Source organism: Chrysochloris asiatica, unplaced genomic scaffold (genome assembly GCF_000296735.1).
Source record: "Chrysochloris asiatica unplaced genomic scaffold, ChrAsi1.0 scaffold00005, whole genome shotgun sequence".
Lineage (NCBI taxonomy): Eukaryota > Metazoa > Chordata > Mammalia > Afrosoricida > Chrysochloridae > Chrysochloris > Chrysochloris asiatica.
In genome coordinates this window covers 13,494,838-13,518,862 of record NW_006408523.1, presented here as the reverse complement: position 1 = coordinate 13,518,862, position 24,025 = coordinate 13,494,838, and the positions used below count along the sequence as shown (strand labels likewise).

General features: G+C 41.3%; 1 protein-coding gene across 1 annotated transcript in view; it reads right to left on the bottom strand.

The window, feature by feature from the left end:
• The window catches only part of SLC15A1 (solute carrier family 15 (oligopeptide transporter), member 1), a 44,447-nt gene that overhangs the window by 8,954 nt on the left and 11,468 nt on the right, over window positions 1–24,025 (bottom strand). Inside the window, exons 9-18 of the mRNA XM_006832062.1 lie at window positions 22,754–22,836; window positions 19,135–19,221; window positions 14,876–14,965; window positions 13,103–13,147; window positions 12,922–12,954; window positions 12,750–12,838; window positions 11,550–11,631; window positions 6,179–6,298; window positions 4,128–4,274; window positions 3,000–3,049 (exon numbers count right to left, since the gene is read on the bottom strand). Of these exons, the coding sequence (XP_006832125.1) occupies window positions 3,000–3,049; window positions 4,128–4,274; window positions 6,179–6,298; window positions 11,550–11,631; window positions 12,750–12,838; window positions 12,922–12,954; window positions 13,103–13,147; window positions 14,876–14,965; window positions 19,135–19,221; window positions 22,754–22,836 (826 nt within the window). The remainder of the gene's footprint in view (window positions 1–2,999; window positions 3,050–4,127; window positions 4,275–6,178; window positions 6,299–11,549; window positions 11,632–12,749; window positions 12,839–12,921; window positions 12,955–13,102; window positions 13,148–14,875; window positions 14,966–19,134; window positions 19,222–22,753; window positions 22,837–24,025) is intronic.

Sequence of the window (24,025 nt, the reverse complement as noted above, 5' to 3'; positions counted from 1 at the left end):
TGCTGTTGAGAGCATTCACGGGAAAACATACACCAATTCATTTCCACGTGTACATTTCAGTGCCATTGACGATATGCTTTGGGTTTCATCACCATTCTCAAGTATATCTTGAGAGTTATTCCTCCTCTATTAATATCAATTCACTGCCACTAAGGTTCTATCTGGTGTGGCGCTGTGAGTTAATGCACCAGACTGCAAAGCCATTTGAACTACAAGCTCGGTGGTTCAAGCTCACCAGTCGCTCCTTGGAAACCCTATGCAGGGTCGCTATGGGTCAGAACCGACTCGATGGCACTTCAGAACAACAAGGTTCTATCTAATCTGTCAAGCTGCTGTTGTCTGTTTGATACCATATAGATAGATCTTAATGAGCAGAATGAAAGGTTTATTTTTTACATATGAATATCCAAATCTTTCAACACCATTATTTGAAAAGGCTATCCTTGGTCTATTGAGTTACCTTTGTATCTGTGTCAAAAGGCAGTTGGCCATTCTTGTGTGGGTCTATTTTGGATGGTCAGAGAAAAAGAGTAAGACCCCCAACGAGATGGATTGGCCAAGTGGCAGCCTTGATGGACTCAAGCATGGCAACAGTAGTGAGGTTGGCCCAGGATCGGGCAGTGTTTCGTTCTGCTGTGCATAGGGTCACAATGGGTCGGTACTGATTTGATGGCACCCAACAACAACACCAATTCTGTTCCATTTCTCTGTGAGTCTATTCCTTTGCCAATACAACTTTGTCTGGCTTACTGTACCTTTAGAGGCAGTCTTATAATTGGTAGTAGTAATACTGAGGGTGCCATGGACTGCCAAAAGAACCAATAGATCTGTTTTGGAAGAAGTGCAGCCAGAGTGCTCCTTGGAGGCCAGGATGGCTAAGCTTCGTCTCTCCTACTTTGGACATGTAGTCCGGAGGAAACAATCGTTGGAGAAGGATGTCATGCTGGGTAGGGTGGAGGGTCAGAGAAAAAGAGGAAGACCTCCAACGAGATGGATCGGCCAGGTGGCATCATTGATGGACTCGGGGGTGGCAGCGGTGGTGAGGTTGGCCCAGGATCGAACATTGTTTCGTTCTGCTGTGCATGGAGTCGCTATGAGTCGGTTCCGACTCGATGGCACCTGACAACAACAACAATGAGTCTTCCTATTTGATACTTTTTTACAAGATTATTTTGGCTGTTCTACTTCCTTTGCCTTTCCATATACATTTTAAAATTAGCTTGCCTGTGTCTATAAAAGGAGTCCTGGTGTGGTGCTGTAGGTTAATGCACTAGACTGCAAAGGTGGTTTGAATCGCAAGTTTGGTGGTTCAAGCTCACCAGCTACTCCTTGGAAACCCTCTACAGGGTCGCTATGGGTTGGAACCAACTCAGTGGCACTCAACAACGACAGATCTATAAAAAGGGAGTGTTGGTAGCTCTGCCGGATAAGCACTGGACTGCTAACTACAAGGTTGGCAGTTCTAACCCACCAGCCACACAGCAGGAGACACAGGGGGCTTTCTGTTCCCATAAAGATTTATAGCCTCAGAAACCATCTGCAGGATCACTATGAGTTGGAACCGACTTGGTGGCATACAACTACAACAACATACCTATAATTATAGTGCTAGGATTTTGGTAGGCATTGCATTAGATGTGTATACGGACTGACTTGGAAAGAATCAGCATCTACGTTTATATTATCTTCTAATCCATTAACACAATATCTCTTTATCTAGCTCTTCTTTGGTAAGCTTCTTCTATTTTTCAGCACTCACATCCTACACATGTTTTGTTAGACTTATTTCTAATTATTTCAACTTTTTGCAGTATTTTAAATGGGTTTTCAATTTTAGTTTCCAATTATTTCACTACAAGTATAGAAATATAATGGATTTTTTATGTTGGCCTTGTATCTTTTCTAAATGCACATACTGATTCTATGAGGTTGTTTTATATATATCTATATCTTAAGGAGCTCTGGTAGCATAGTGGTTACGAGCCAGGCTGCCCCAACCTCAAGGTTAGCAGTTCGAAACTACTAGTGGTTCTGTGAGAGAAAGATAAGGCCTTTTGCTCTTATAAAGATTTACAGCCTTGGAAACCCTGTGTAGGGTCTCTATGAGTTGGAACCGACTCTAAGGTACTTAACAACAACATATCTATATATCACTTTGGGACTTTGTTGTAGACAGTGACATCATCTGTCTGTGTGTTATTGTTGCAAAATGCTGTAGAGTCAGTTCCGACCCATAGCAACCCTGTATAGGTTTTCTGAGGAGCAGCTGTTGAGCTTGGACCGCCGACCTTGCAGTTCAAATGGCTTTGCAGTCTGGCGCATTAGCCCACAGCGCCACACCAGGACTCCGTAGGAATTGTTTTTATTGCATCCTTTCCAATCAGAATGCCTTTTACTTCTATGTCTTTTCTGTTTCTGTGGTTATCATCTCTAGAATGATGCTAAACAGAAATGGAGAGAGTGGACAGCATTATTCTGTTCCTAATTTTAGAGGGAAAGCATTTATACTTTCATTATTAGGTTAGGTAATATAAAGTGTTCAGCACTGGGTTGCTAACTCCAAGTTCAAACCAACCAGCCGCTCTGCAGGAGAAAGATGAACTTGTCTGCTTCTGTAACAATTTATAGTCTTGGACACCCTACAGAACAATTCTACTCTGTCCTATAGAGCCACCATAAGTCAGAAGACTAGATGGCAGTGAGTTTGGATGCCAGGGTAGGGAAGTTCTACTCTATTCCTAGTTTGATTTTTTTAAAATCATGGATGGATGCTGAATTCTATCAAACATCTTTTCGGTATTAATTAATATGGAGATGTGGCTTCTCCTCTTTAATTTATTAAGATGATCAATTACATTTTTACTGAACCAGCCTTGCATTCTTGAAATACATCCTATACTTTCATTTTCTCCATATCTACTTACAGTTGAACCATATAATGGGTTCCAGAACTTCCATATCATGCTGCTTTAAATTACGATTTAAAGAAATACACATACCTGATTCCATTTTCTCCTTTTTCTGGCTTCTGATTAAGGCCGTCCTTTCCCTGAGAAAGAAAACAGCAATCTTAGTACATTTTCAAAATCTAATTAAATTAGAATAAACTCAGATTAACATTTAGTCTTTGAAAAGAAAGGGAGGCTGGCATTTGTCATGAGAGCTTAGGGCACAATGTTTACATGTGAAGAGGTGCTTGTCTTTAGCCATGGTTTTCTTTAAGGTTAACACGAGTCCCTAAAATGTGTGATGCCACTCCACAGCTCCCTAATTAAATATATGACCAAGGAAGTATGAATTCCACATTGGACTTCTAGAAACTGACGTGAAGTCAACCTTGCAGAATACTTGCAGTACCTTCATTTAGTTATAACTTCTTGATATCCTGAAAGTCTTATCATATGATCTATCTAGACTTCCATATTTTGTCATTTAACCTAATCTCACACATTTAAAAAATCACTTTCACCTACTATTACTCGCTCATTTATTTTTTCTGTGCTTGTTCTAATTTTCTAATCACTCAGTAGAAAATATAATTAATATTATCTCTTCCCATCTACTAGTAAGACTTTTACTGGGAGGTTAAATGACTTATATTCTTGGATAATGAATAAATACCATCGAAGAATTGGTGCATTTGAGTTATGGTATAGGAGGAGAATATTAAAAGTACCATGGACCACCAAAAGATCAAACAAATCTGTGTTGGAAGAAGTATAGACAGAATGTTCCTTAGAAGTCTGGACGGTGAGATTTTATCTCTTATACTTCAGACAAATTATCAGGAGGGATCAGTCCTTGGAGAAGGACATCATGCTTGGTAAACTGAAAGGTCAGCAAAAAAGAGGAAGCCCCCCAACGAGATGGACTGGCACAGTGGCAGCAGCCATGGGTTCAAGTGTACCAAAGACTGGTTGGTGCAGAACCGGGCAGTGTTTTGTTCTGTTGTGCATAAGGTTGCTATGAGTTGGTACCAAAATGATGGCACCTAACAACAACATTCTTGAAGAAGAAAGAAATTGACGACCAGCTGAATTACCAATGCATTGGGGTGAAACAAAGTCACACCACTATGAAGCTGGGTCACCAACAGTAGAGTCGGTTGTAAGTATCCAGCTACCTACCACGTGGTACTCGTTGGAGCCCCACACGAGCAGGGTGTGACGATGGCCCTTCTCAAAGTTGTAAGCGACTGAAGTCTCTGGTGAGCCAGCAGAAGAAATGCTGATAGTTGGTAGCTTGCTTATATCAAACGTCTTAAATCCATCTGTCTACAGGGGTGAAAGGAGTCACAGTTAGTATGATGGAAGCCCCTCTGGAGTTTTGTTCTGCATTGTGGAATTCACATTGTTCAACAGTCCAAACTCATGTTCAAACACATCCAGATGTGTTTAGGGTACTGCATGTGCTTGCCTAAGCCTCTTACCCAGCATCATGAAGTATTATAAGGATGGCTGCAGAAATGATGTTATATTATGTATTTTATTTTTACTTTGTTTTATATTGAAATGATTTCTACCATTAGGCTAGGAACAGCATCAAAAGAAAAGGAACAGCCTTTGGAAAAACAATACCAGTTTGCCTCACACTCCAGAAACCAGAGGCGGGGTTTTCCTCTCTCTTCAAGGTCATTAGTTTGGTATTTGTTGTTATCAAGTGCCGTCGAGTAGGTTCTGACCCACAGCGACCCTGTATAGGGTTTCTGAGGAATGGCTGGTGAGCTTGAACAGCCGACCTTGTGGTTCAAACTGGCATTGTAATCCAGCACATTAACCACAGCGTCACTCCAGAACTCCAAGATCTAAGGCGTTGTTGTTGTTAAGTGCTGTCGGGTCAGTTCTGACCCATGGCGACCCAGTATAGTGTTTCTGAGGGGCAGCTGGTGAGCTTGAACTGCCAACCTTGTACTTCAAACAGATTTGCAGTCTGGCGCATTGACCCACAGTGCCACACCGGTTCTCAATTGTGGCTGAACAGGAATGAGACTAATTCAATACAAATCTCCAAGGATGGGATCCAGGCATCAGAATTGTTTAAACTCTCCAGATGATGATTCCAATGTGTACCAGTGGTAGTTACCAATGATCATTTGAATTTGGGTTTTTCAACCTAATCTACACCTTGTCAACAATGCCAACATGTAGCTCAGCACTATTGATATTCTGGACTGGAGAATCCTTTGTTGTGTTCTGTCCTGTGTACTATAGGATGTTCAGCAGCATGCAAGATAGCAGCAGAGCAATCTGGTCACGACAAACATAATGTTTCCAGAGATGGCCAGATGTTCCCTGGGAGGGGGCGGGAATCACCCCAAGTTAAGAACCATTAACCAAAATCCTTGATGTTAAAGCCTGGTGTCATGCAGTCCTGGTGCAGTGTTCTGGAAGAAAGCACTGAACTTCAAGGTTGGTTTGAACCACAAGGTCAGTGGTTCAAATTCACCAGCTGCTCCTTGGAAACCCTATACAGGGTTGCTCTGAGTCAGAACCAACTCTATGGCACTTAACAACAACAAATGGATTAGCAGAAACCTCATCATCACCCAAGACCTTGTTAAAGATGCAGAATTTCAGAACTACTCATTAAGAATCTGTATTTTAGCTGGCTTCCCAGGTGATTATTATACAAATTCAAGTTTGAGGCACACAGGTCTGGAGCAAAGGGGCCTTGGTGGTGCAGTAGGCTAAGCATTCTCCTACTAACCAAAATGTTGGCCGTCTGAACCCATCAGCCACTCTCTGGGAGAAGTATGAGGCAGTCTCCCATAAAGATTGAGGGTCTATGACGTCCTATGGAGCCGTTCTAGTCTGTCCTGTAGGGTCAATATGAGTCAAAGTCCACTTGATGCGGGTTTGATTTTTTGGGTTGGTCTAGAATGAAGATGGAGTCATGGTGTGATGCTGTAGGATAAGCACTGGACTGTTTACCACAAGGTTGGTGGTTCAAACCCACCAGCTACTCCTCAGAAACCCTACACAGGGTCACTATGAGTCCGAATTGACACAAGAGCATGTAACAACAATAGTACGAGTGAAGATAAAATAAGATCAAGATACTAAGACACTTTATATGTGGGTTAGGCTTGAGATTTGCATAAGACCAAGAAGAACTTTTGCAAATGTTATTCTAAATCAGCTCAGAAGACAAAGTGAAGGTTGCATTTCACTCTACTCACCTGGGACATGGGGCTAAGTGTCGTGATTTCTCCAGAAAATGATACATTCATGGGGTTATTCCCTATGTTCAGTACCTTCAGTTGGAATTCGTTTCCTTTAGGGAAGACTGGCAGAGTTTTCTGAGCAAAAGAAACAAAAATTGACAGGGAGCTCGTCAGTGCATCATTAAAGATAAGCTTAACCTTGACATTGGAGACACTTGTCAATTAGCCAGGAAAGCCTGTGTTGACGGAGGTGAACTACACTTTCCTTACTAAGCATGGTACCAGGGAGTAGTGCTTACCAACCGTTCTCACCATAGCACCTACAGAAAATCCTATCTGTATAGAACATAGAAGAAGTCACAATGAGGCTGCTCCTGCTCCATTCTAGGCACCTCCTGGGAGAAGGCTGCTGAGTGATGGAGCCCAGTACCTGAGGGGACCAGAGTAACCACAACCTAAATTAGTGTCATCCTTCATGAAAATTATGAATGTCCATCAGAGTGTGCATTTGATGCATTTGAACCTCAAATGTTGTGTTGGAGGAGAATATCAAAAGTACCATGGACTGCCAAAAGAACAAACCAATCTGTGTTGTAAGAAGTACAGCTAGAATGCTCCCTGGAAGCCAGGATGGCTAGACTTTGTCTTTCATACTTTGGACATATTGTTAAGAGGAACCAGTCTCTGGAGAAGGACCTCATGTTTGGTAAAGTGGAGGCTTGGAGAAAAAGAGAAAGACCCTCAATGGAGAAGGACTGGCACAGTGACAGCAGCAATGGGCTCAAATATAGCAACGATGGTGAGGTGGGCGCAGGACCAGACAGTGTTTCGTTCTGTTGCTCATAGGGTAGCTATGCGTTGGTACCTACTCAATGGCACCTAGCAACAACCACATCATAAGTGTGCAGAAAATAAATAACAGCAGGCCTGAGACTACTATCTTTTAAAAGGCCTGCTTACAAACTTAGTCCTTGACTGACATCTGGGAACCTGGAACTTTCGAGAATTCCCGCCATCTCCAGAACTGATAAGAGTGGCTCAAGGACCCTAAACTGTTTATCTGCACAATATGGCTTATGTGGAATCCTTGACTTGCTTCTGGGAATCTGGAATTTGGGTCTGAACTGGCTATCGGGCGCCTGTGTGGCTTGGTGTCCAATAGAAACTAGACTCGTAGGCTCCGGTGAGCTGCTCTGGTAGAAACACTTCACATGGATTGTTACAATTGCTGCTGGAGGAATTAGACATGTCCGGTGTGACTCCAAACGAAGCCCTGGTGGCACTGTGGGTTAACCACTGCTAACTGTAGGGTCAGCGGTTCAAACCCACCAGTTGCTCCACAGGAGACAGATGAGGCAGTCTGCTCCCATAAAGATCTGTAGTCTTGGAAACCCTAAGTAGCAGTTCTGCTCTGTTCTAAAGCGTCACCAGGAGTGAGAACTGACTCATTCTATAGGGTCACTAAGAATGGGAACCGACTCACTGGTGGTGGGTTTTTCTATGTGACTTCCAGGGGAGAGGACTCGTGGAAGCTGACACCTGGTTTCCCCATGCACTCTCCCCTTCTGTGATCTGGGTTTGTTGTTGCTGTAATAAATCACAGTTGTGAGTATGGCGTCATGCTGGATCCTGTAAGCCTTCCGACTGAACTGCTGAAGTTAGGTGTTGTCTTGGAACCTCCAACTGGGTAACTTGTAACACATGGAGATTGACGTCCAATGAGGCAGCTAAGAGAATATGCTGGAAGCTTTTCAAGAGCTAGGCTAGGGTTTGGAGAGAGGAAAAAGAGGAGCCCTTCGCCCCAGGGACACTGGAATGAGAAGCTACAGAATAGAGGAGCATGAGATAACCCTTAAAGAAACAGGGTGAGGCTCCAAGGAATAAAACAAAAAAAGAGAAACACTACACGTCACACAACTCTACGTGCATCACAGCACACTTACTTGATTTGGCTATGCCTGGGGACAGAAGTAACGCCCTGCGGCTGTACCTCTGAGGATCACAAGCTGAGTTCCAGACCACCACAATAATGCAAGTGTTGCCATAAAGCAAGTCACACAAACTTTTGGGTTCCCCAGGCAGATAAAAGTCATTCTGACACTTCCGGGTGTGCAATAGCCCGATGAAAACCCTAGAAATCTTGTGAGACTCACCAAAATGTGACACAGAGACACGACGTGAGCACACGCCATTGGAAAATGGCGCTGATAGATGTGCTCATTGAAGGCTTGCCACAAACGTTCAATGTGTTAAAAAACAGAACAAAACCAAACCCAGGATCTGCCTGCACGGTGCAATAAAGTGGAGTGTTCTAAAGCGAGTTGCGCCTGTATACATCGAAGAGCTCAGCAACCAAATTATCTTTCTCTGTGATGTGATTACAGCTCTTCTCTTCCCATTCTTGAGTTTTCTGGGGCTCAGCAACCGATCGCATCACTGACCCGACAGCACTTTGCTCCCATCCGTTCTAGACAGTGACTACAGCAAACGGACCCAGCTTTGCCAAGCCAGAGAGAGTAGCGACTTTCCCCTGTACTTCTATTCCAATTAATACTGACAGGAAGCGTATCCTAGGTGATGAAGGACTTCCGAAAGTTCGTGGTGAAAATGCCATTATCTTTTCATTCTATTTTCTGCAAACTTTCTGAAGCCCCCTCGTTTCATAGCCACATGTTCATTTAACCTTTCATTTGGTGAGTACCCAGTGGATGACCCTGAACATGCACATAGAACTGCAGTAAATGTTGTGGAGGTTGAAAGCATGAATCAGACAGGGTGCCAGGTCCCTGTAGCCACGATGTCACATGTATGTATTCTAGAACAAAGTTGAAAGTGATGTTTGGTGTGCTAGCAAAGGGACAAGTGCTGATAATCTATGCTGCAACTTCAGTGTAGAGAGTATCTTGAAGTGAAGGGGTACAAAGGTAAGGAACCAAGGAGGAATCTGGGAAGAAATGGTGGCATTTCAGGTGGACCTTAAATGGTCACCGATGTGTAGGCATACGGTGTTGTTGTTGTTAGGTGTCATTGAGTCGGTACTGATCCATAGTTATCTTATGCATAGCAGAATGAAACACTGCCCGATCCTGGGCCAACCTCACTACTGCTGCCACGCTTGAGTCTATCAATGCTGCCACTTGGCCAATCCATCTTGTTGGGGGTCTTCCTCTTTTTATGTAGGCATATAATATCCCAAAAACTGAGAATCAGGAAAGGGAGCTATTTTAAGTAGAACATAGACAAAGAAGAGATCAAAATATGGTTGGAAGACAGTGGACTTGGTCACCGTGAGAGGAAGTAATGATGGTCACGTTGAAAAGGTTAGGTGAACCAGTGTCCAGTCCACTGGTGCTTCACTAGGGAGCATTATGCCTGGCAAGGCACATTGGACACTGTTTGGAGACATTTTGGTTGTCACAATGATGGACAGGGAGTACCACTGGTATCTCATGTGTGGGCTGGAGTTGTCCTACAATGCACATGGCAGTCCCCGCAGCAAACAATTATCCTGCTCACAGTGTCAGTAAATGCAAAGGTGGAGAAATTCTGGTAGAACTCTTTGAATGTCAGGCTGAGGAGTTTAGTTTTTATTCTAAAGACAGTAACAAGGCACTACTGGCGATTTTGGCTTTAAGATAGGAATGGCATATGATCAGAGCTGCTAAGGAAGGTTCATCTTGGGGAGAATGAAAGGAAAACTGGACAGACACAGATCCAAGGCATAGAGGAGCTACTGCCTCTTCCTGCACTGGACCAGTGACAATCTGACATAGGGGACTTGAGAGAGTCATAGAGGACTTTTGATACGACTTCAACAATTGGACTTTAAACTGCGAGGAGTGAGAGAGACGACTCACCAACCAATAACAATATCCCAGGCCTGGAAAACAAGGACAAGTGCTGTGATAGTAACAAAAGTTAGGGACATTTAAAGGGGGCAGCGAGGGAAAGAGAAGGAGTTGTTCTTTAGTTATCTACTTCTTTCATTTTTTCAGGCTAAACACGCTTCCTTTCTAAGGGAGTACCCAGTGACCTCTGAAAACAGTTGGTCTCTGACTGGTCTTTGTCAGCAGGGCCTCTGTGTACATGGTAGTCACCTGTAATCACCCCCAATGACATGGGTCTTTACCCATGATCTTCCAACAGCCCATGATGCCTTGTTCAGCTCATGTCCTTATTGTGGCATGTGAGATCTGTTATCACCGGATGCCAACCACGTTTTCTGTAAGTCTGGGTGTCTGGTCACAGTGCACGGCACATCCTCTCACAGATGTTTTATGTCCTTCTGCATCTACTATCATTTGCTCAGAGTTTTAGTCTTTTTCCTACAATGCCTTCTCTCAAATCCCAATGTCACTGAAATAGTCCATGTCTGCTTTGACCTGTCTTCTACAAAGCTAGCTCCACACCCCGCCTGAACCACACAAAAGAAAACGCAAACAAAGTCTTCACGTCTTTTTTCTTACATACAACAGAATGCCCTCTTTCTAGACCTTAATCTTAAACTAATATTGTTATAAGCCTAGTTGTGCCCTATTTTGGGTCCCTAGTTTTGTGTGTGGTTGAGTTTAGGAGCTAATCATCAAGAGAATCATTAGAATGAAAATGTGTTTTTCCATCAAAAGAACAATTTACAAATTTTTGAAGTGCTGCCTGTTTGTAAGTGATGTATTTCTTTTCAACAGATTCACTAGGTATTTAGATTGCAAAGGAACAAGTTCTACAAACCTCCCTTCTGTTAACAAAACAAAACAACCGTATAATAAACTGAGGCAATTTGTGTTACTGTTATCTACTTTCTCTCCCAATTAAACTTTCTCATTTGTTCACATTCCCAGCTGTATTCTTTGCAGTGATAAGAATTTATCGTGTACAGTGACTAAAAGGAAGTACACTCCTCAGTTATCGACCATGTCTTTGTGAGAAAAATCGGCGTTATATGAAAATGAAGACTGTTCACATCAGATCACAAAATGAAGGACAACGACATCATTACACAGCTGCCAAATTACATAGTTACATAACTGCCAATCTGAGACTCTAGGCCCAGCCGCTTTGCCACATAATCTTAACCATCACAGCAATTCAAGTCTTGCCTCGCACCTTGGCATTCATTACTGCCAGATGATGTTGTTAATGAGCTAAATAGTTGGCTATTAGATTCTTTTATAATGGTCATAATACAAATGTCAGATAACAAGACAGTTGATAAGTGAGAAGTAGAGGTATTTCATCCATTTCTTCACACCACCCATCACTACAGGGCCTAGTTTGTAGGAAAATATCCTGGCTTCCCCTACTTCTTCCAGTCATGGAGAAAGGGGGATTCTGACTATTCCAACTAAACCCAGAGGAGAAGACACTCAAGATTCAGAAGCCAACTCACATCAATTTCCACTTGTACAATGGCAGCCACCACAAAGGCCATGGAAGCCAGGAACATTCCAACTGTCATCTTCTTCAGGGAGCTGGTTCAAGACAAATGGAGAGTGATTCTCAACCATTCTCACACAAAAGAGCCACTCCTCACTGCCTCGAGTTGGTCCTGATTTACAGCTACCCTGTATAGGTTTTGCAAGGCTGTAAATCTTTATATGAGTAGAAAGCTTCATCTTTCTCCTATGGAGCACGTGGTGGGTTTGAACTGCTGACCTTGCAGTTAGCAGCGTGGTGCTTCTCCCATGAGGGATCCTTAAAAGATCCATAGTCTCCTCAAATACAAACTTCATACCCATGAATCTCCCAAAGGTAACTTTTCTATAAAATACACGGAATTCAAAGCATCTCTCCCTCTACTTTTTATGATGCAGTCTAAGGAATGGAAATGTAAAACATCTTCATCTTTGTATTTTTACACTGACTTTCAATAAACTCAAATTCAGGCAATATACAGAATTACAGTTAACAGTTACATCATCTACATATTGGTTATGAATCGGGCTGCGAACTGCAAGGTCAGTAGTTTGAAACTACCAGCTGTTCTGCTGGAGAAAGAAGAGGCTTTCTGCTCCCATAAAGATTTACAGACTCGGAAACCCTGTATAGGGTAGTTATGAGTTGGAACTGACTCCATGGCACATAATACCACCACATATATATTGTTGTTAAGTGCCGTGGAGTCGGTTCCAATCCATGGTGACCCTGTATAGGGTTTCAAGGAGCGAGTGGTGAGCTTGAGCCACCTACCTTATAAGGGAAACTTAATTTAAAACTTTTTCAGGCTATCATTAATTGCACTTTTTTAAAGAGCGTTTTCAGAGTCCATCAGTATGCAAATATCTGCTTAAGTCAAATACATCTCTTGAATTCCTGAATAGAACCTCCTTCTATAGGTGATATTGTTGTTAATTGCCATCAAGTTGGTTCCAACTCATAGGGACCCTGTATAGGTTTCCGAAGAGTGGCTGGTGGCTTTGAACTGCTGACTTTGTAGTTAGCAGTCCAATGCTTATCCAACACTGCCACAGCAATGAAAAGATACAGAAACTCTTTACAGTGAAGCCCCAGAAGCTTAGAGAACACAGCCTATCTGAAGAGCGATAGGACTAAGGGAGCTTCACCCCAATTAAACCAAGAACTTTCCGACCTGAAATTGAAACCGCATTTCGCAATCAGTGGATAGACGACAGCATCAACAATGGGGACCATGATGACGATCAAGATGGCATTCACGGTCTAGAGATGAAGTAGGGAGAGAAAGTTCATCTTTGTCTCGAATGTGACTGATTTCTGAGAGCAACTTAAATACATTCCCCTACCTGCATCTGATCTGGCTGAATTTCAATAGCTCCCTGAAAAGAAAGAAGAAATGTCATTGACAATCTCTTACAGATGATTGGTTATGGGAGTTGGGAATAACATGGGAGAGAGGGGACAAAGGGACTAAAATAAAGGAATGGGAATGAGGGAAGGTGAAATACCTTCATCTCTTAAACTTACCATTTTTCCACTCATAGCTGTGGCCTGCAGTGTCCACCGTGAGCCCTGAAAAACAAGGAAATTGACCGCATCATTTAAGAACAGGGACTATGAAAGTTTTACAAGTCAATGGTGAGCCCTTTCCAAGTCAGGAATGAGGTCTGAACTATTGCGGGCTTCTTATTTAATATCAAATTAGTCTCCTGATTTCATTATAATCCTGGGCACTAGAAATAACTCACAATGCTATTGTGCCCTAAGTTCTCAGGAAGAGCAGTACTGTGGATAGAGAAGTATTGTGGGATAAAGCTATATTCCGGAAATAGGGAAATGCATTTCTGAGACTTGTTGGCAACCATGACATCTGTAAGGAGAGAGCAGCTCCTTACACTGAGGTTCAAGGTTGTCTTATACTCACTGGTGGCATTGCTTCAAGTACATTGTTGTAGTTCGGAGTCATTTTTGATGGTCTGTGTAGTCTAGGATAAGCACTGGACTGATAACCACAAGGTCGGTAGTTCAAACCCATCAGCCACTCCTTGGAAACACTATATAGGGTTGCCAAGAGTTGGAACAGACTCTGGCACTGAACAACTAGCTATCCTAGAGCTGATCTCTATCAAGAGTATGGTGGGTTTAAACCTGGATAGCCTAGTTACCGTAAGGTTGGTTTGAACTGCAAGGCTGGTGGTTCAAACTCAGCATTTGCTCCTTGGAAACCCTACACAGGGTCATTATGAGTCAGAACTGACTTGACAGCACTTAACAACAACAATAACAGCAACATAATAAAAGATGGAGTCCTGGCGTGGCATTGTAGGTAGGATAAGCATTGAACTGCAAGGCTGGTTTGAACCATAAGGTTGGCAGTTCAAACTCACCAGCTGCTCCTCAGAAAGTCTATATAGGGTTGTTATGAGTCAGAACTGACTCAAAAGCACTTAACAACATCATAAAAGATGTCCCAGGACTGTATATGATTATTTCTAAAGAGGACTAATTGAATAAGCCTTTACTGCAGCTCACACAGCTATTAGGTAATGGAATATGTTTCCACTGCACGTGTGATTCCCATAGCTGGCTGCTAAGAACCATACAAGACTGCCTCCTTGGTCCTTAAGATGCATGTCTAAATACCAGTCTTACAAATAAAGAGATTAATACATAAACTCAAATTACTTCAAAGAGATAGAGTGTTCACCCTTCTTGTAATCTTTCCTGTACAATAAAAAGATGTCCATAGATATTTTTTTAAATTCCAGTTTCTAAAAGCAACAGTATGTTGTACTGAGCATCATGAATTAAGTTGTCTAATATGTATGATTTTGAAAATGTCTCAGTCAGATTTCTCACAGCTGTGGTAGAAGGAACACACCCGAGGACATTAAACAGCCCCAGGCACCTGCTCTAGCCCGGGTGTGCCCATTTTACAGTAGGCAATATCAATCCCTTCTCAGTTTAAATATTTTTTGGGTCCCCTGAAAGGCAATATCCCTTTTACTCTGCTGCATCAGTTGAAAAACAAAATTGCTGTCAATTTTGATTGGCAACAATTCCCAAAAGCTTTGATCAAATCTTTCACAAGGCAACTCTACTTGACAATACATGGTTTTCTACATTGCTTTGCAACACCTAGAATTGGTATTTTACAAAAAGATTCAATATGCTCTAACAATTGTCAAGTAAATGGAATACCTGAGAGAAACCCGAAGAGAACATTGTAAGAGCTAAGTGCTAACCCTGCTTGGTCCATAGTGGTGCCCATAGAAGTACAGAAACATAGTTTCACATTACCTGCTGATCAAACAATGCCCAGAACATTGGGAGAGGAATATACAGGAACATCACCTTTGTAACCATCTTAATTTGAGCGATGAGCCGTTCCTGCAGTTGGGGCGGAGGAGATACAAGTTAGTCGTCACTGTCATCACTTGCAGCTGAGATGCACTGTGACTGCTACTTAGTGAAGGAATGTCTGCATCTCTAGATAAACCAGGAAGGGATTAATTATCTCAAGGAAACATCATCACCACAGGCTCCTTTTGAAAGGGAAAATCCCCAGGATATCTAAAATATGAATTAAAACACCTATGTAGGAGGCAAAATTACTAAAATTCAAGACTCTTCTCTCCCCCAAATCACTTACTCTTATACTTACTGAAGCCCATGAATGCAATTACATCTAATTAAGAGGAGCTCTGGTAGCATAGTGGTTACTAATAGCGCTGTTAACTTCAGGGTCAACAGTTCGAAATTAACAGCTGTTATGCGGGAGAAAGAGGAGGTTTTCTGCTCCCATAAGGATTTACAGCCTCATGCTGTGCAGGGTTGTTATGAGTCGGAACCGACTCCATGGCACATAACAACAACAACAACACCACAGTATGCCCACCATTCATGTGTCAGTTTGTCATACTGAGGTCACTTGCATGTTGCTGTGAATCTGGAAGCTATACAATGGGAATTTTAAATACCAGCAGGATCACCCACAGTGGACAGGTTTCAGCTGAGCTTCCAGATGAAGACAGACTAGGAAGAAGGAGAGATGGACTACTTCTGAATATTTAGTCACTGAAATCCTTATGAATAGCAGTGGAACACTGTCAGAATGCACTAGAATATTGAATACTGAAACATGATGAAGAGCACCAGAGTATTGTTAAATACAGTGCTGGAAGATAAGCCCCTCAGGTTGGAAGACACTCAAAATGCAACTGGGGAAGAGCTGCCTCCTCAAAGTAGAGCTGATCATGAGGAGAATGAAGTAAAACCTTAGGGACCTCAATTTGCAGATGGGGCAAAACCCCAAATGAAGAGAAACAGCTGTAAACATCCTTTGTGTTTACATGGAATGTATGAAGTATGAATCTAGGAAAATTGGAAATTGTCAAAAATGAAATGGAACACTTAAACATCGATAGCATTAGTGAGCTGAAATGGACTGGTATTGGCCATTTTGAATCTGACAATCACGAGGTTTACTATGCAGGGCATCACATTCATCATCAAAAGGAACGTATCAAGATCTGTCTTGTAGTACAACACTGTCTGTGATAGGATAATATCCATATGCCTACAAGGAAGACTAGTTAATACAACTATTATTCAAATTTACACACCAACCACTAAAGCCAGTGATGATGAAATTGAAGAATTCTACCAACTTCTTCAGTCTAAAATTGATCAAACATGCACTTAAGATGTATTGATAATTACTAGTGAGTAGAATACAAAGGTTGGAAGCAAAGAAGAAGGCTCAGTAGTTGGAAAACATGGTCTTGATGATAGATACAATGCTAGAGATCTCATGATAGAATTCTGCAAGACCAAAACCTTCTTCATTGCAGATACCTTTTCTAAACAACATAAAAGACGACTATGCACATGGACCTTACCAGATGGCATACACAGATATCAAATTGATTACAACTGTGGAAAGAAATGGTGGAAAAGCTCCAAATCATCAGCCAAAATGAGGCCACAGGCAGACTGTAGAACAGACCATCAATTGCTCCAATGTAAGTTCAGGCTGAAGCTGAAGAAAATGAGAACAAGTCCACAAGAGCCAAAATATAACCTTGAACATATCCCACTTGAATCAAGAGGTCATCTGAATAACAGATTTGATGCATTAGACACTAAAGACAGAAGACCAAATGAGTGGTGGGATGACATTAAGAACATCAGACAGGAAGAAAGCAAAAGGTCAATAAGAAGACAAGAAGAAGGAAAAGATCAAAATGGATGTCAGAAGAGACTGAAACTTGTACTCCAGCATAGAGATGCTAAAGCAAATGGAAGAAATGAAGAGGTAAAAGAGCTGAATAGAACATTTCAGGGGTAAACTCAGGAAGACAAAGTCAAATATTATAAAGAAATGTGCAAAGACTTGGAGTTAGAAAACCAAAAAGGAAGAACACACTCAGCATTTCTCAAGCTGAGGGAATTGAAGAAAAAGTTCAAGCTTCGACTTGCAATATTGGAAGATTCTCTGGGAAAAATATTGAATGATGCAGAAAGCATCATAGGAGGTGGAAGGAATACACAGAGTCACTGTACCAAAAAGAAATGGTTGATGTTCAACCACTTTAATAGTTAGCATATGATCAAGAGCCAATAATAATGAAGGAAGAAGTCCAAGGTACATTGAAGGAATTGGCAAAGAACAAGGGTCCAGGAATTGATAGGGTACAAATTGAAATATTTCAACAAAGTGAAGGCACTCACTCATCTATGCCAAGAGATTTCGAAGACGACTACCTGGCCAACTAAATGGAAGTGATTCATATTTGTGCCCATTTCAAAGAGAGGTGACCTCACAGAATTCAGACTTCATTGGAAAATGTCATTAATATCCCTTGCAAGTAAAATTTTGCTAAAGATAATTCAACAATGGCTGCAACAGCACATTGACAGAAAATTTTCAGAGGCTCAAGCTGGAATCAGAAGAGGACGTGGAACAAGGGATATTATCGCTGATGTCATATAGATCTTGGCAGAGAGAAGAGAAAACCAAAAGATGTTTACCTGTGCTGTACTGACTATACAAAGGCTTTCAGTTGTGTGGATCATGACAAGCTATGGACAATATTGTGAGAAAGAGTATTCCAGAACACTTAATTGTGCTCATGAGGAACCTGTATATAGACCAAGAGGCAGTTGTTCTAACAGAACAAGGAAATATCAAAAGGTTTAAAATTAGGAAAGCTGGGGCCAAGGTTAAATATGGCATTCCTTCACCATATTTATTCAATCTGTGTGCTGAGCACATAATCTGAGAAAAAGGATTATATGAAGAAAAACATGGCATCAGCATTGGAAGAAGATTCATTAACAACCTGCGATATGCAGATGATACAATCTTGCTTGCTGAAAGTGCAAAGGACTTAAAATACTTACTGATGAAAATCAAAGATCACAGATTTCCATATGGATGGCACCTCAATGTAAAGAAAACGAAAATCCTCACCATAGGCCCAATAAACAGCATCCATATAAATGGAGAAAAGACTGAAGTCAAAGATTTCATTTTGCTTAGCACTTATGGAAGCAGCAGTCAAGAAATCAAATGACGTATTGCATTAGGCAAATCTGCTACACAAGACCTTTTTAAAGTGTTCGAGAGAAAGATGTCAGTTTGAGGACTAAGGGACCCTGACCCAAGCCATGGTATTTTCAATAACCACATATGCATGTGAAAGTTGGATAGTACATAAGAAAGACCTTAGAAGAGGTGATGCATTTGAATTATGGTGTTGGAGAATATTAAGCACCTTGGACTGCCAAAAGAACAAACCAATCTGTGTTAGAAGAAGTAAGTAAGAATGCTCTTTGGAAGCCAGGATGGCCAGACTTTATCTCTCATACATCGCACATATCATTAGGAGGGACTGATCCCTGGAGAAGGATATCATGTTTGGTAAAGTGGAGGGTCTGAGAAAAAGAGGAAGATCCCCAATGAGATGGATTGGCCAAGTGGCAGCATCAATGGGCTCAAATGTAGCAATGATTGTGAGGTTGGCACAGGACTAGGCATTACTTTGTTCTGTTGTGCATAAGGTTGCTATGAGATGGTACTAAAACACTAACAACAATAACAGCATACACTATGCACTTGACTGCACATCACAAGGTCCAAGGTTCGAGCCTGCCAGGCGCAACGTGGGAAAAAGATGAGGCTTTTTGTTCCTGAAAAGATTTTAAACCTCAGAAATCTTAAATAGAGTTGGAATCTACTTGACGGCACTTAACAACAACATGTAATATTATTTAAAATGCTAATAAATGTTGAGGGTAAACCTGAAGATTTTGTTCATGTAAAGGTAATACTGGAGTCCTGGTGTGGCACTGCAGGATAAGCACTGGATTGCTAACCACAAGGTCTGCAGTTTTAACCCACCAGCTGCTCCTTAGAAACTCTATGCAGGTTCTCTGTGAGTCGGAACTGACTCAAGGGCACTTAACAACCACACTTACTATGATAAATTGAGTCTGGGTTTTCACTTTCTAGAGGGAGATGAATTGGGGCTGTTTAGCAATTATTAATTACTTACATCATATTTCTCTTTAGCCCAGTCCAGCCAGTGTTCCCGCTTTGGAAATTCCTTACTCCGATGCCTAAACCTATTTTTGATGGCAAACTGAGGAAAGGAAGAAAAAGAGGTCATTTCATCTGAGAATCAAGTACAGGAACGCACATTGTAATTAAACTCCTTTTCAGGGAAAAATAAACATTTGTGAGAAAAGCAAAAATATAAGACTTCTACTAATATGCCGGTACATCGAGTATGTTAAAAGTCAGAGTAGACATGTTCCTTTCTAGAGTCTTCTAACCAAGCGTATTTGAGCTGGGGCAGGCAAAGTCACAAATGTCATATCTCTTCTACAGGTCCTATAGGGCAGTGTGTGTGTTAGAAATTTAACACCACATTTAAGAACAAATTTAACAGGCACATTTGTAATTTGTTCTCTAGCAGCCATATAGTGCCATAGGATACGATGAAGCTTTCTGCTCCTATAAAGATTTTCAGCCTTGGAAACTCTATACAGGATCATTATGAGTTGAAATAGACTAAATGGCAGGTTACTGGGTTGTTGTTGTTGTTGTTGTTGTTAAGTGCCATTGAGTCGATTCTGACCCATAGTGACCCTGGATAGGGTTTCCAAGGAGTGGCTGGTGAGTTTGAACTGCTGACATTGCAGTACAAACCGACCTTACAGTTGAGTGTTATTCCTACAGTACCGTACTGGGACTTCTTTTGGGTTAGCAGGCATATTAAAAAGGAAAAAATGAACTATGTGAAATTAATTTTAAACATATTTTATCCCAATAAACTCCAAACATCATTTCAACATGTAATCAATATAAAAATATTTAATGAGGACATTTATATAAATTTTTTTTCATGCTCCTACACACAGCCATCAAGTTGATTCTGACTTATAGAGGCTTATGAAGGGTTTCAGAGACCTGGTGTGGCACTGTGGGTTAATGCTCTTACTGCAAAGTCTGTTTGAACCGCACGATTGGTAGTTCAAGCTCACTAGCTGCTCCTTGTAACCCTATACAGGGTCGCTATGGATCGGAACTGACTCCATGACACTTAACAACAACAACGTAGGGTTTCAGTGGTTGTAAGTCTTTACAGGGGTAGATAGTCTCATCTTTCTCCTGTGGAGCTGCTGGTGGATTTGAACAGCTGACCTTTAGCTAGCAGTCCAGCAACTAACCCACGATGCCACCAGGGCTCTACATTTTCACACTAAGTATTCAAAATCCAGGGTGTATTTTATACTTACACCCAAAAGAAAACACCCCAAACCCCCTGCCAGTGGGTTGACTCCAACTTGTAGCAATTTTGTAGGATTCCTGGTTCGACATCTTTACAGGAGCACAGCACTGTCTCTTGCAGAGTGGCTGATGGGTTTGAACTGCCGACCTTATGGTAAGTAGTCCAGTGCTTATGCTATAGCACCACAATATTTCTTAATGGAGTTATTGCATATCTCAATTTGGATACTAATTTTTTAAAAACATTTTATTGTGTTTTAGGTCAAAGCTTACACAGTAAATTAAGTTTATACCCAAGTTGTTCCATGATGTTGGTTGCTGTCTCTCCAATGTGTCAATTCTCCCCCCGTTTTCTCCCTGCCTTCTGAGTGTCCAGCCCTCCACTTTCCTTGCCTCCTCCTTGCCTTCTCATCTTTGCTTTTGGGCAAATGTTGCCCGCTGGTCTAATATAGCTGCTGATTCAATTTTGTATTTGGCTGAGATGTGACCCTCAGTTCCAGATTAAAAGAGTAACAGGGTATCTTAGGACAACAGTCTTAATGGTCCTTCTAGTCTCTTCAGTCTAGTAAGTCTGGTCTTTCATATGAATTTGAGTTTTGTTCCATATTTTTCTCCTGTTATTACCAGGACCTTCTTTTGTGTCCCTGGTCAGAGCAGTTGGTCATAGTAACAGGTACCATCTAGTTCTTCTGGTCTCATACTAGAGGAGGCTGTAGTTCCTGTGGGCCATTGTCCTGTGGACTACTTGCTTCCTTGGTCTCCTTTACTCTCCTTTTGTTCCAGCCAGGAAGAGATAATGGTTGTACCTTAAATGGCTATTCACAAATTTTTAAGATCACAGACTCTACTCACCAAACTAGGATGTAGAACATTGTCTTTGCAAAGTATGTTATGACAATTGACCTAGATGCCCCCTCAAGACTACAGTCCTTCGTCTGGTACATTTTAAGTCTAGTAACTCAGTCTCATGAGGTGTTTGCATATGTCTAAGAAGTTTCCATAACTGTGACCCCTATAGATATTAAATTTTTAACAGAAATATTTTAATCTTTGAAGCACTAGATTTACATAGTTAAGTTGTTCCAGACAAACTTAAAGGTGTTCAAATAACTGAATTGAATATCGTTTTATGGCTTGAACCCAGCTTTGGTAGCATAGTGGTTACGAATCGGGCTGCGAACCATAAGGTCACAGCCTGTTCCGCCGAAGAAAGATGAGGCTTTCTGCTCCCATAGAGATTTACAGCCTCGGAACCCCTGTGCAGGGTTGCTATGAGTCGGAACTGACTCAGCGGCACATCCCTACCACCCCATGGAGAAAGATGTATCAGTCTGCTGCCATACAAAGGACAGCCTTGGAAACCCTGTGAAGCAACTCTGCTTTGTCCTTTAGGGTCTTTATGAGTTGGAGTCAACTTGCAGACTGTGGGGGTTTTGTTTTGATTATATATCCGGGGAGTGCAGTGGTTCCATACGCTAAGTACTGGACTATGAACCATGAGGTCTGTGGTTCGAGCCTGCCAGTCACTCCATGGGAGAAAGATGAGGGTTTCTGCTCCTGTGAGGATTTAAAGCCTCTAAAACCATGTACAGGGTTGCTATACGACAGAAGCAATTTGAACACATTGTATGTATACGACATAGATGCATATGGAAGAACTGTATTCTGCATACAGATATCATCAACTATTCTTTGAAGCATGAGTAACAATGACTACGTGATGGCGCTGGTAGGATGCATCATGGAGTTGGTTCTGACTTGGAGCGACCCTGTTTCGGGGTTTTCAGGCTGTAAATCTTCATGGGAGCAGAAAGCCTCATCCTTCTCCTTCAACATGTATGTACTTATAAGGTAGCCATCATTCTCCTTTTAGGAATTTAGTATAAAAAGCATTTCACAGTTAGAAATACTGCAGCGGTAACCATCATATATAAACGGTCTCCATTTTATATTGTTTAAAAAATTATCTTCTGACGTTTAATTCCTAAAAATGGAATTACTGACCCTAAGAGTTTCAATACTTCATTCGTGTTACATTTTAGACTGTAAACAAATGGTACCACCTCATTTTTCTTACACTGCTCCCTTACACATCAGCCCATTTCTGCCAGCATGGTAGGCAAAGGCACTTTCATTTGCTTTTCCCTGACTATTGATCTTGTTTTCTAAGCTCAACAGTCATTTTCTTACTTCCCTCTTTGAGTTTTGTTTGTATTATCCATTTGGTGTGTCTTATGAGAAACCGGAATTCATCAAAATAGTTCAGGCTGCAAATGAAATGTGTGAAGGAAGACCAAAGCCCCAGTGATTCAGAATGGAAAGGAAGCGGAAGGTTCTGGAATCATGAAAAGTCATTTCCAGAGAACTACAGAGATACTTACACCAACGCACTTGACTACTTTGGCCATGATGTTGCCTTGTGGCTTGAACTTCTTGTACATTCCACTGCCGATGACAAACACAACTAAACAGAGCAGGAGAAGATGTGTTACATGGTGTTTGACAGATTCGCCCTGTGACTATTTTCTGTACATGTGCTTTCATTGGAGTCATAACCTTGTTGCAGAAATACAAGTGTATCTTTTTTTATTGCACTTGGCAAATACTGTATTTTTCATTTTATTTTTTTACAAATTGAAGGTTTGTGGTAACCCTGCATCAGGCTCATCTATTGGCACCATTTTTCCAACAGTATGTTTTAACTTAGTACCTCTGTGTCACATTTTGGCAATTCTCATAATATTTCAAACAAAAATTTTATAATGCTGTTGTTAATTTCTGTTGTTGGCTACCAACTCACAGCAACCCTGTATGGGGTTTCTGAGGAGCAGCTGGTGGGTTTGAACTGCTGGTCTTGTGGTTTGCAGTTGAGTATTGATCCTACAAGCACCATATTGGGACATTTGATGCTACTGAACATTTACTAGACTACAGCAGAGTGTTAACATGACTCATATTCACTGGGAAACCCAAACTGTTGTGTATTTTGTTTTATTGTGATGTCAGCTTCATTGTGGTGTTCTGGAACCAAACCCACAATATCTCCGAGGTCTGCCTATACTGGAATTACTAATACAATGGGTTTATGTACTTACCCCATAAGTGTCTAAGGATTCAGAAAAGTTTACAAACTGCTTTTGGTATTAACAATCACAAGATCCTCTGAGTAATGTTGTATTTGTGTTCTGACCTATATTAAGCTTTGGTACTATCTACTTCCTACTTATTGGGAGAAAGAGAAGGTTTTGTGCTTCTGCAAAGATTTAAAGCCTTGAAAGTACTAAATAGGAATGTGATGAGTCGGTACTGGCTTGACAGCATGTAACAACACGACTATCTACTGCCCACAACTTGGGACAGTTCATGGACACCCAGTACAATTATTTAAGCACATTTGCTATTCCTCTTTAAAGGAACACAAAAAGAATGAACGTTTTCACAAACCAGAATAATAAATTATTCTCTAAAGACAAAAAAAACACAGGGCTCTAATTTTCTGACTGCAATATAGTAAGAGAAAGTTATTTTGGCTTTGGTTTTTAAACCTTCAGAGGAAAAAAAAAAGGGGGGGATTCATCTGTTAAAGCTTTTACTTAATTATATGTGGCAGAATCTATGCTCTTGTCATTGTCCACAAATATAGTTTTAATGGA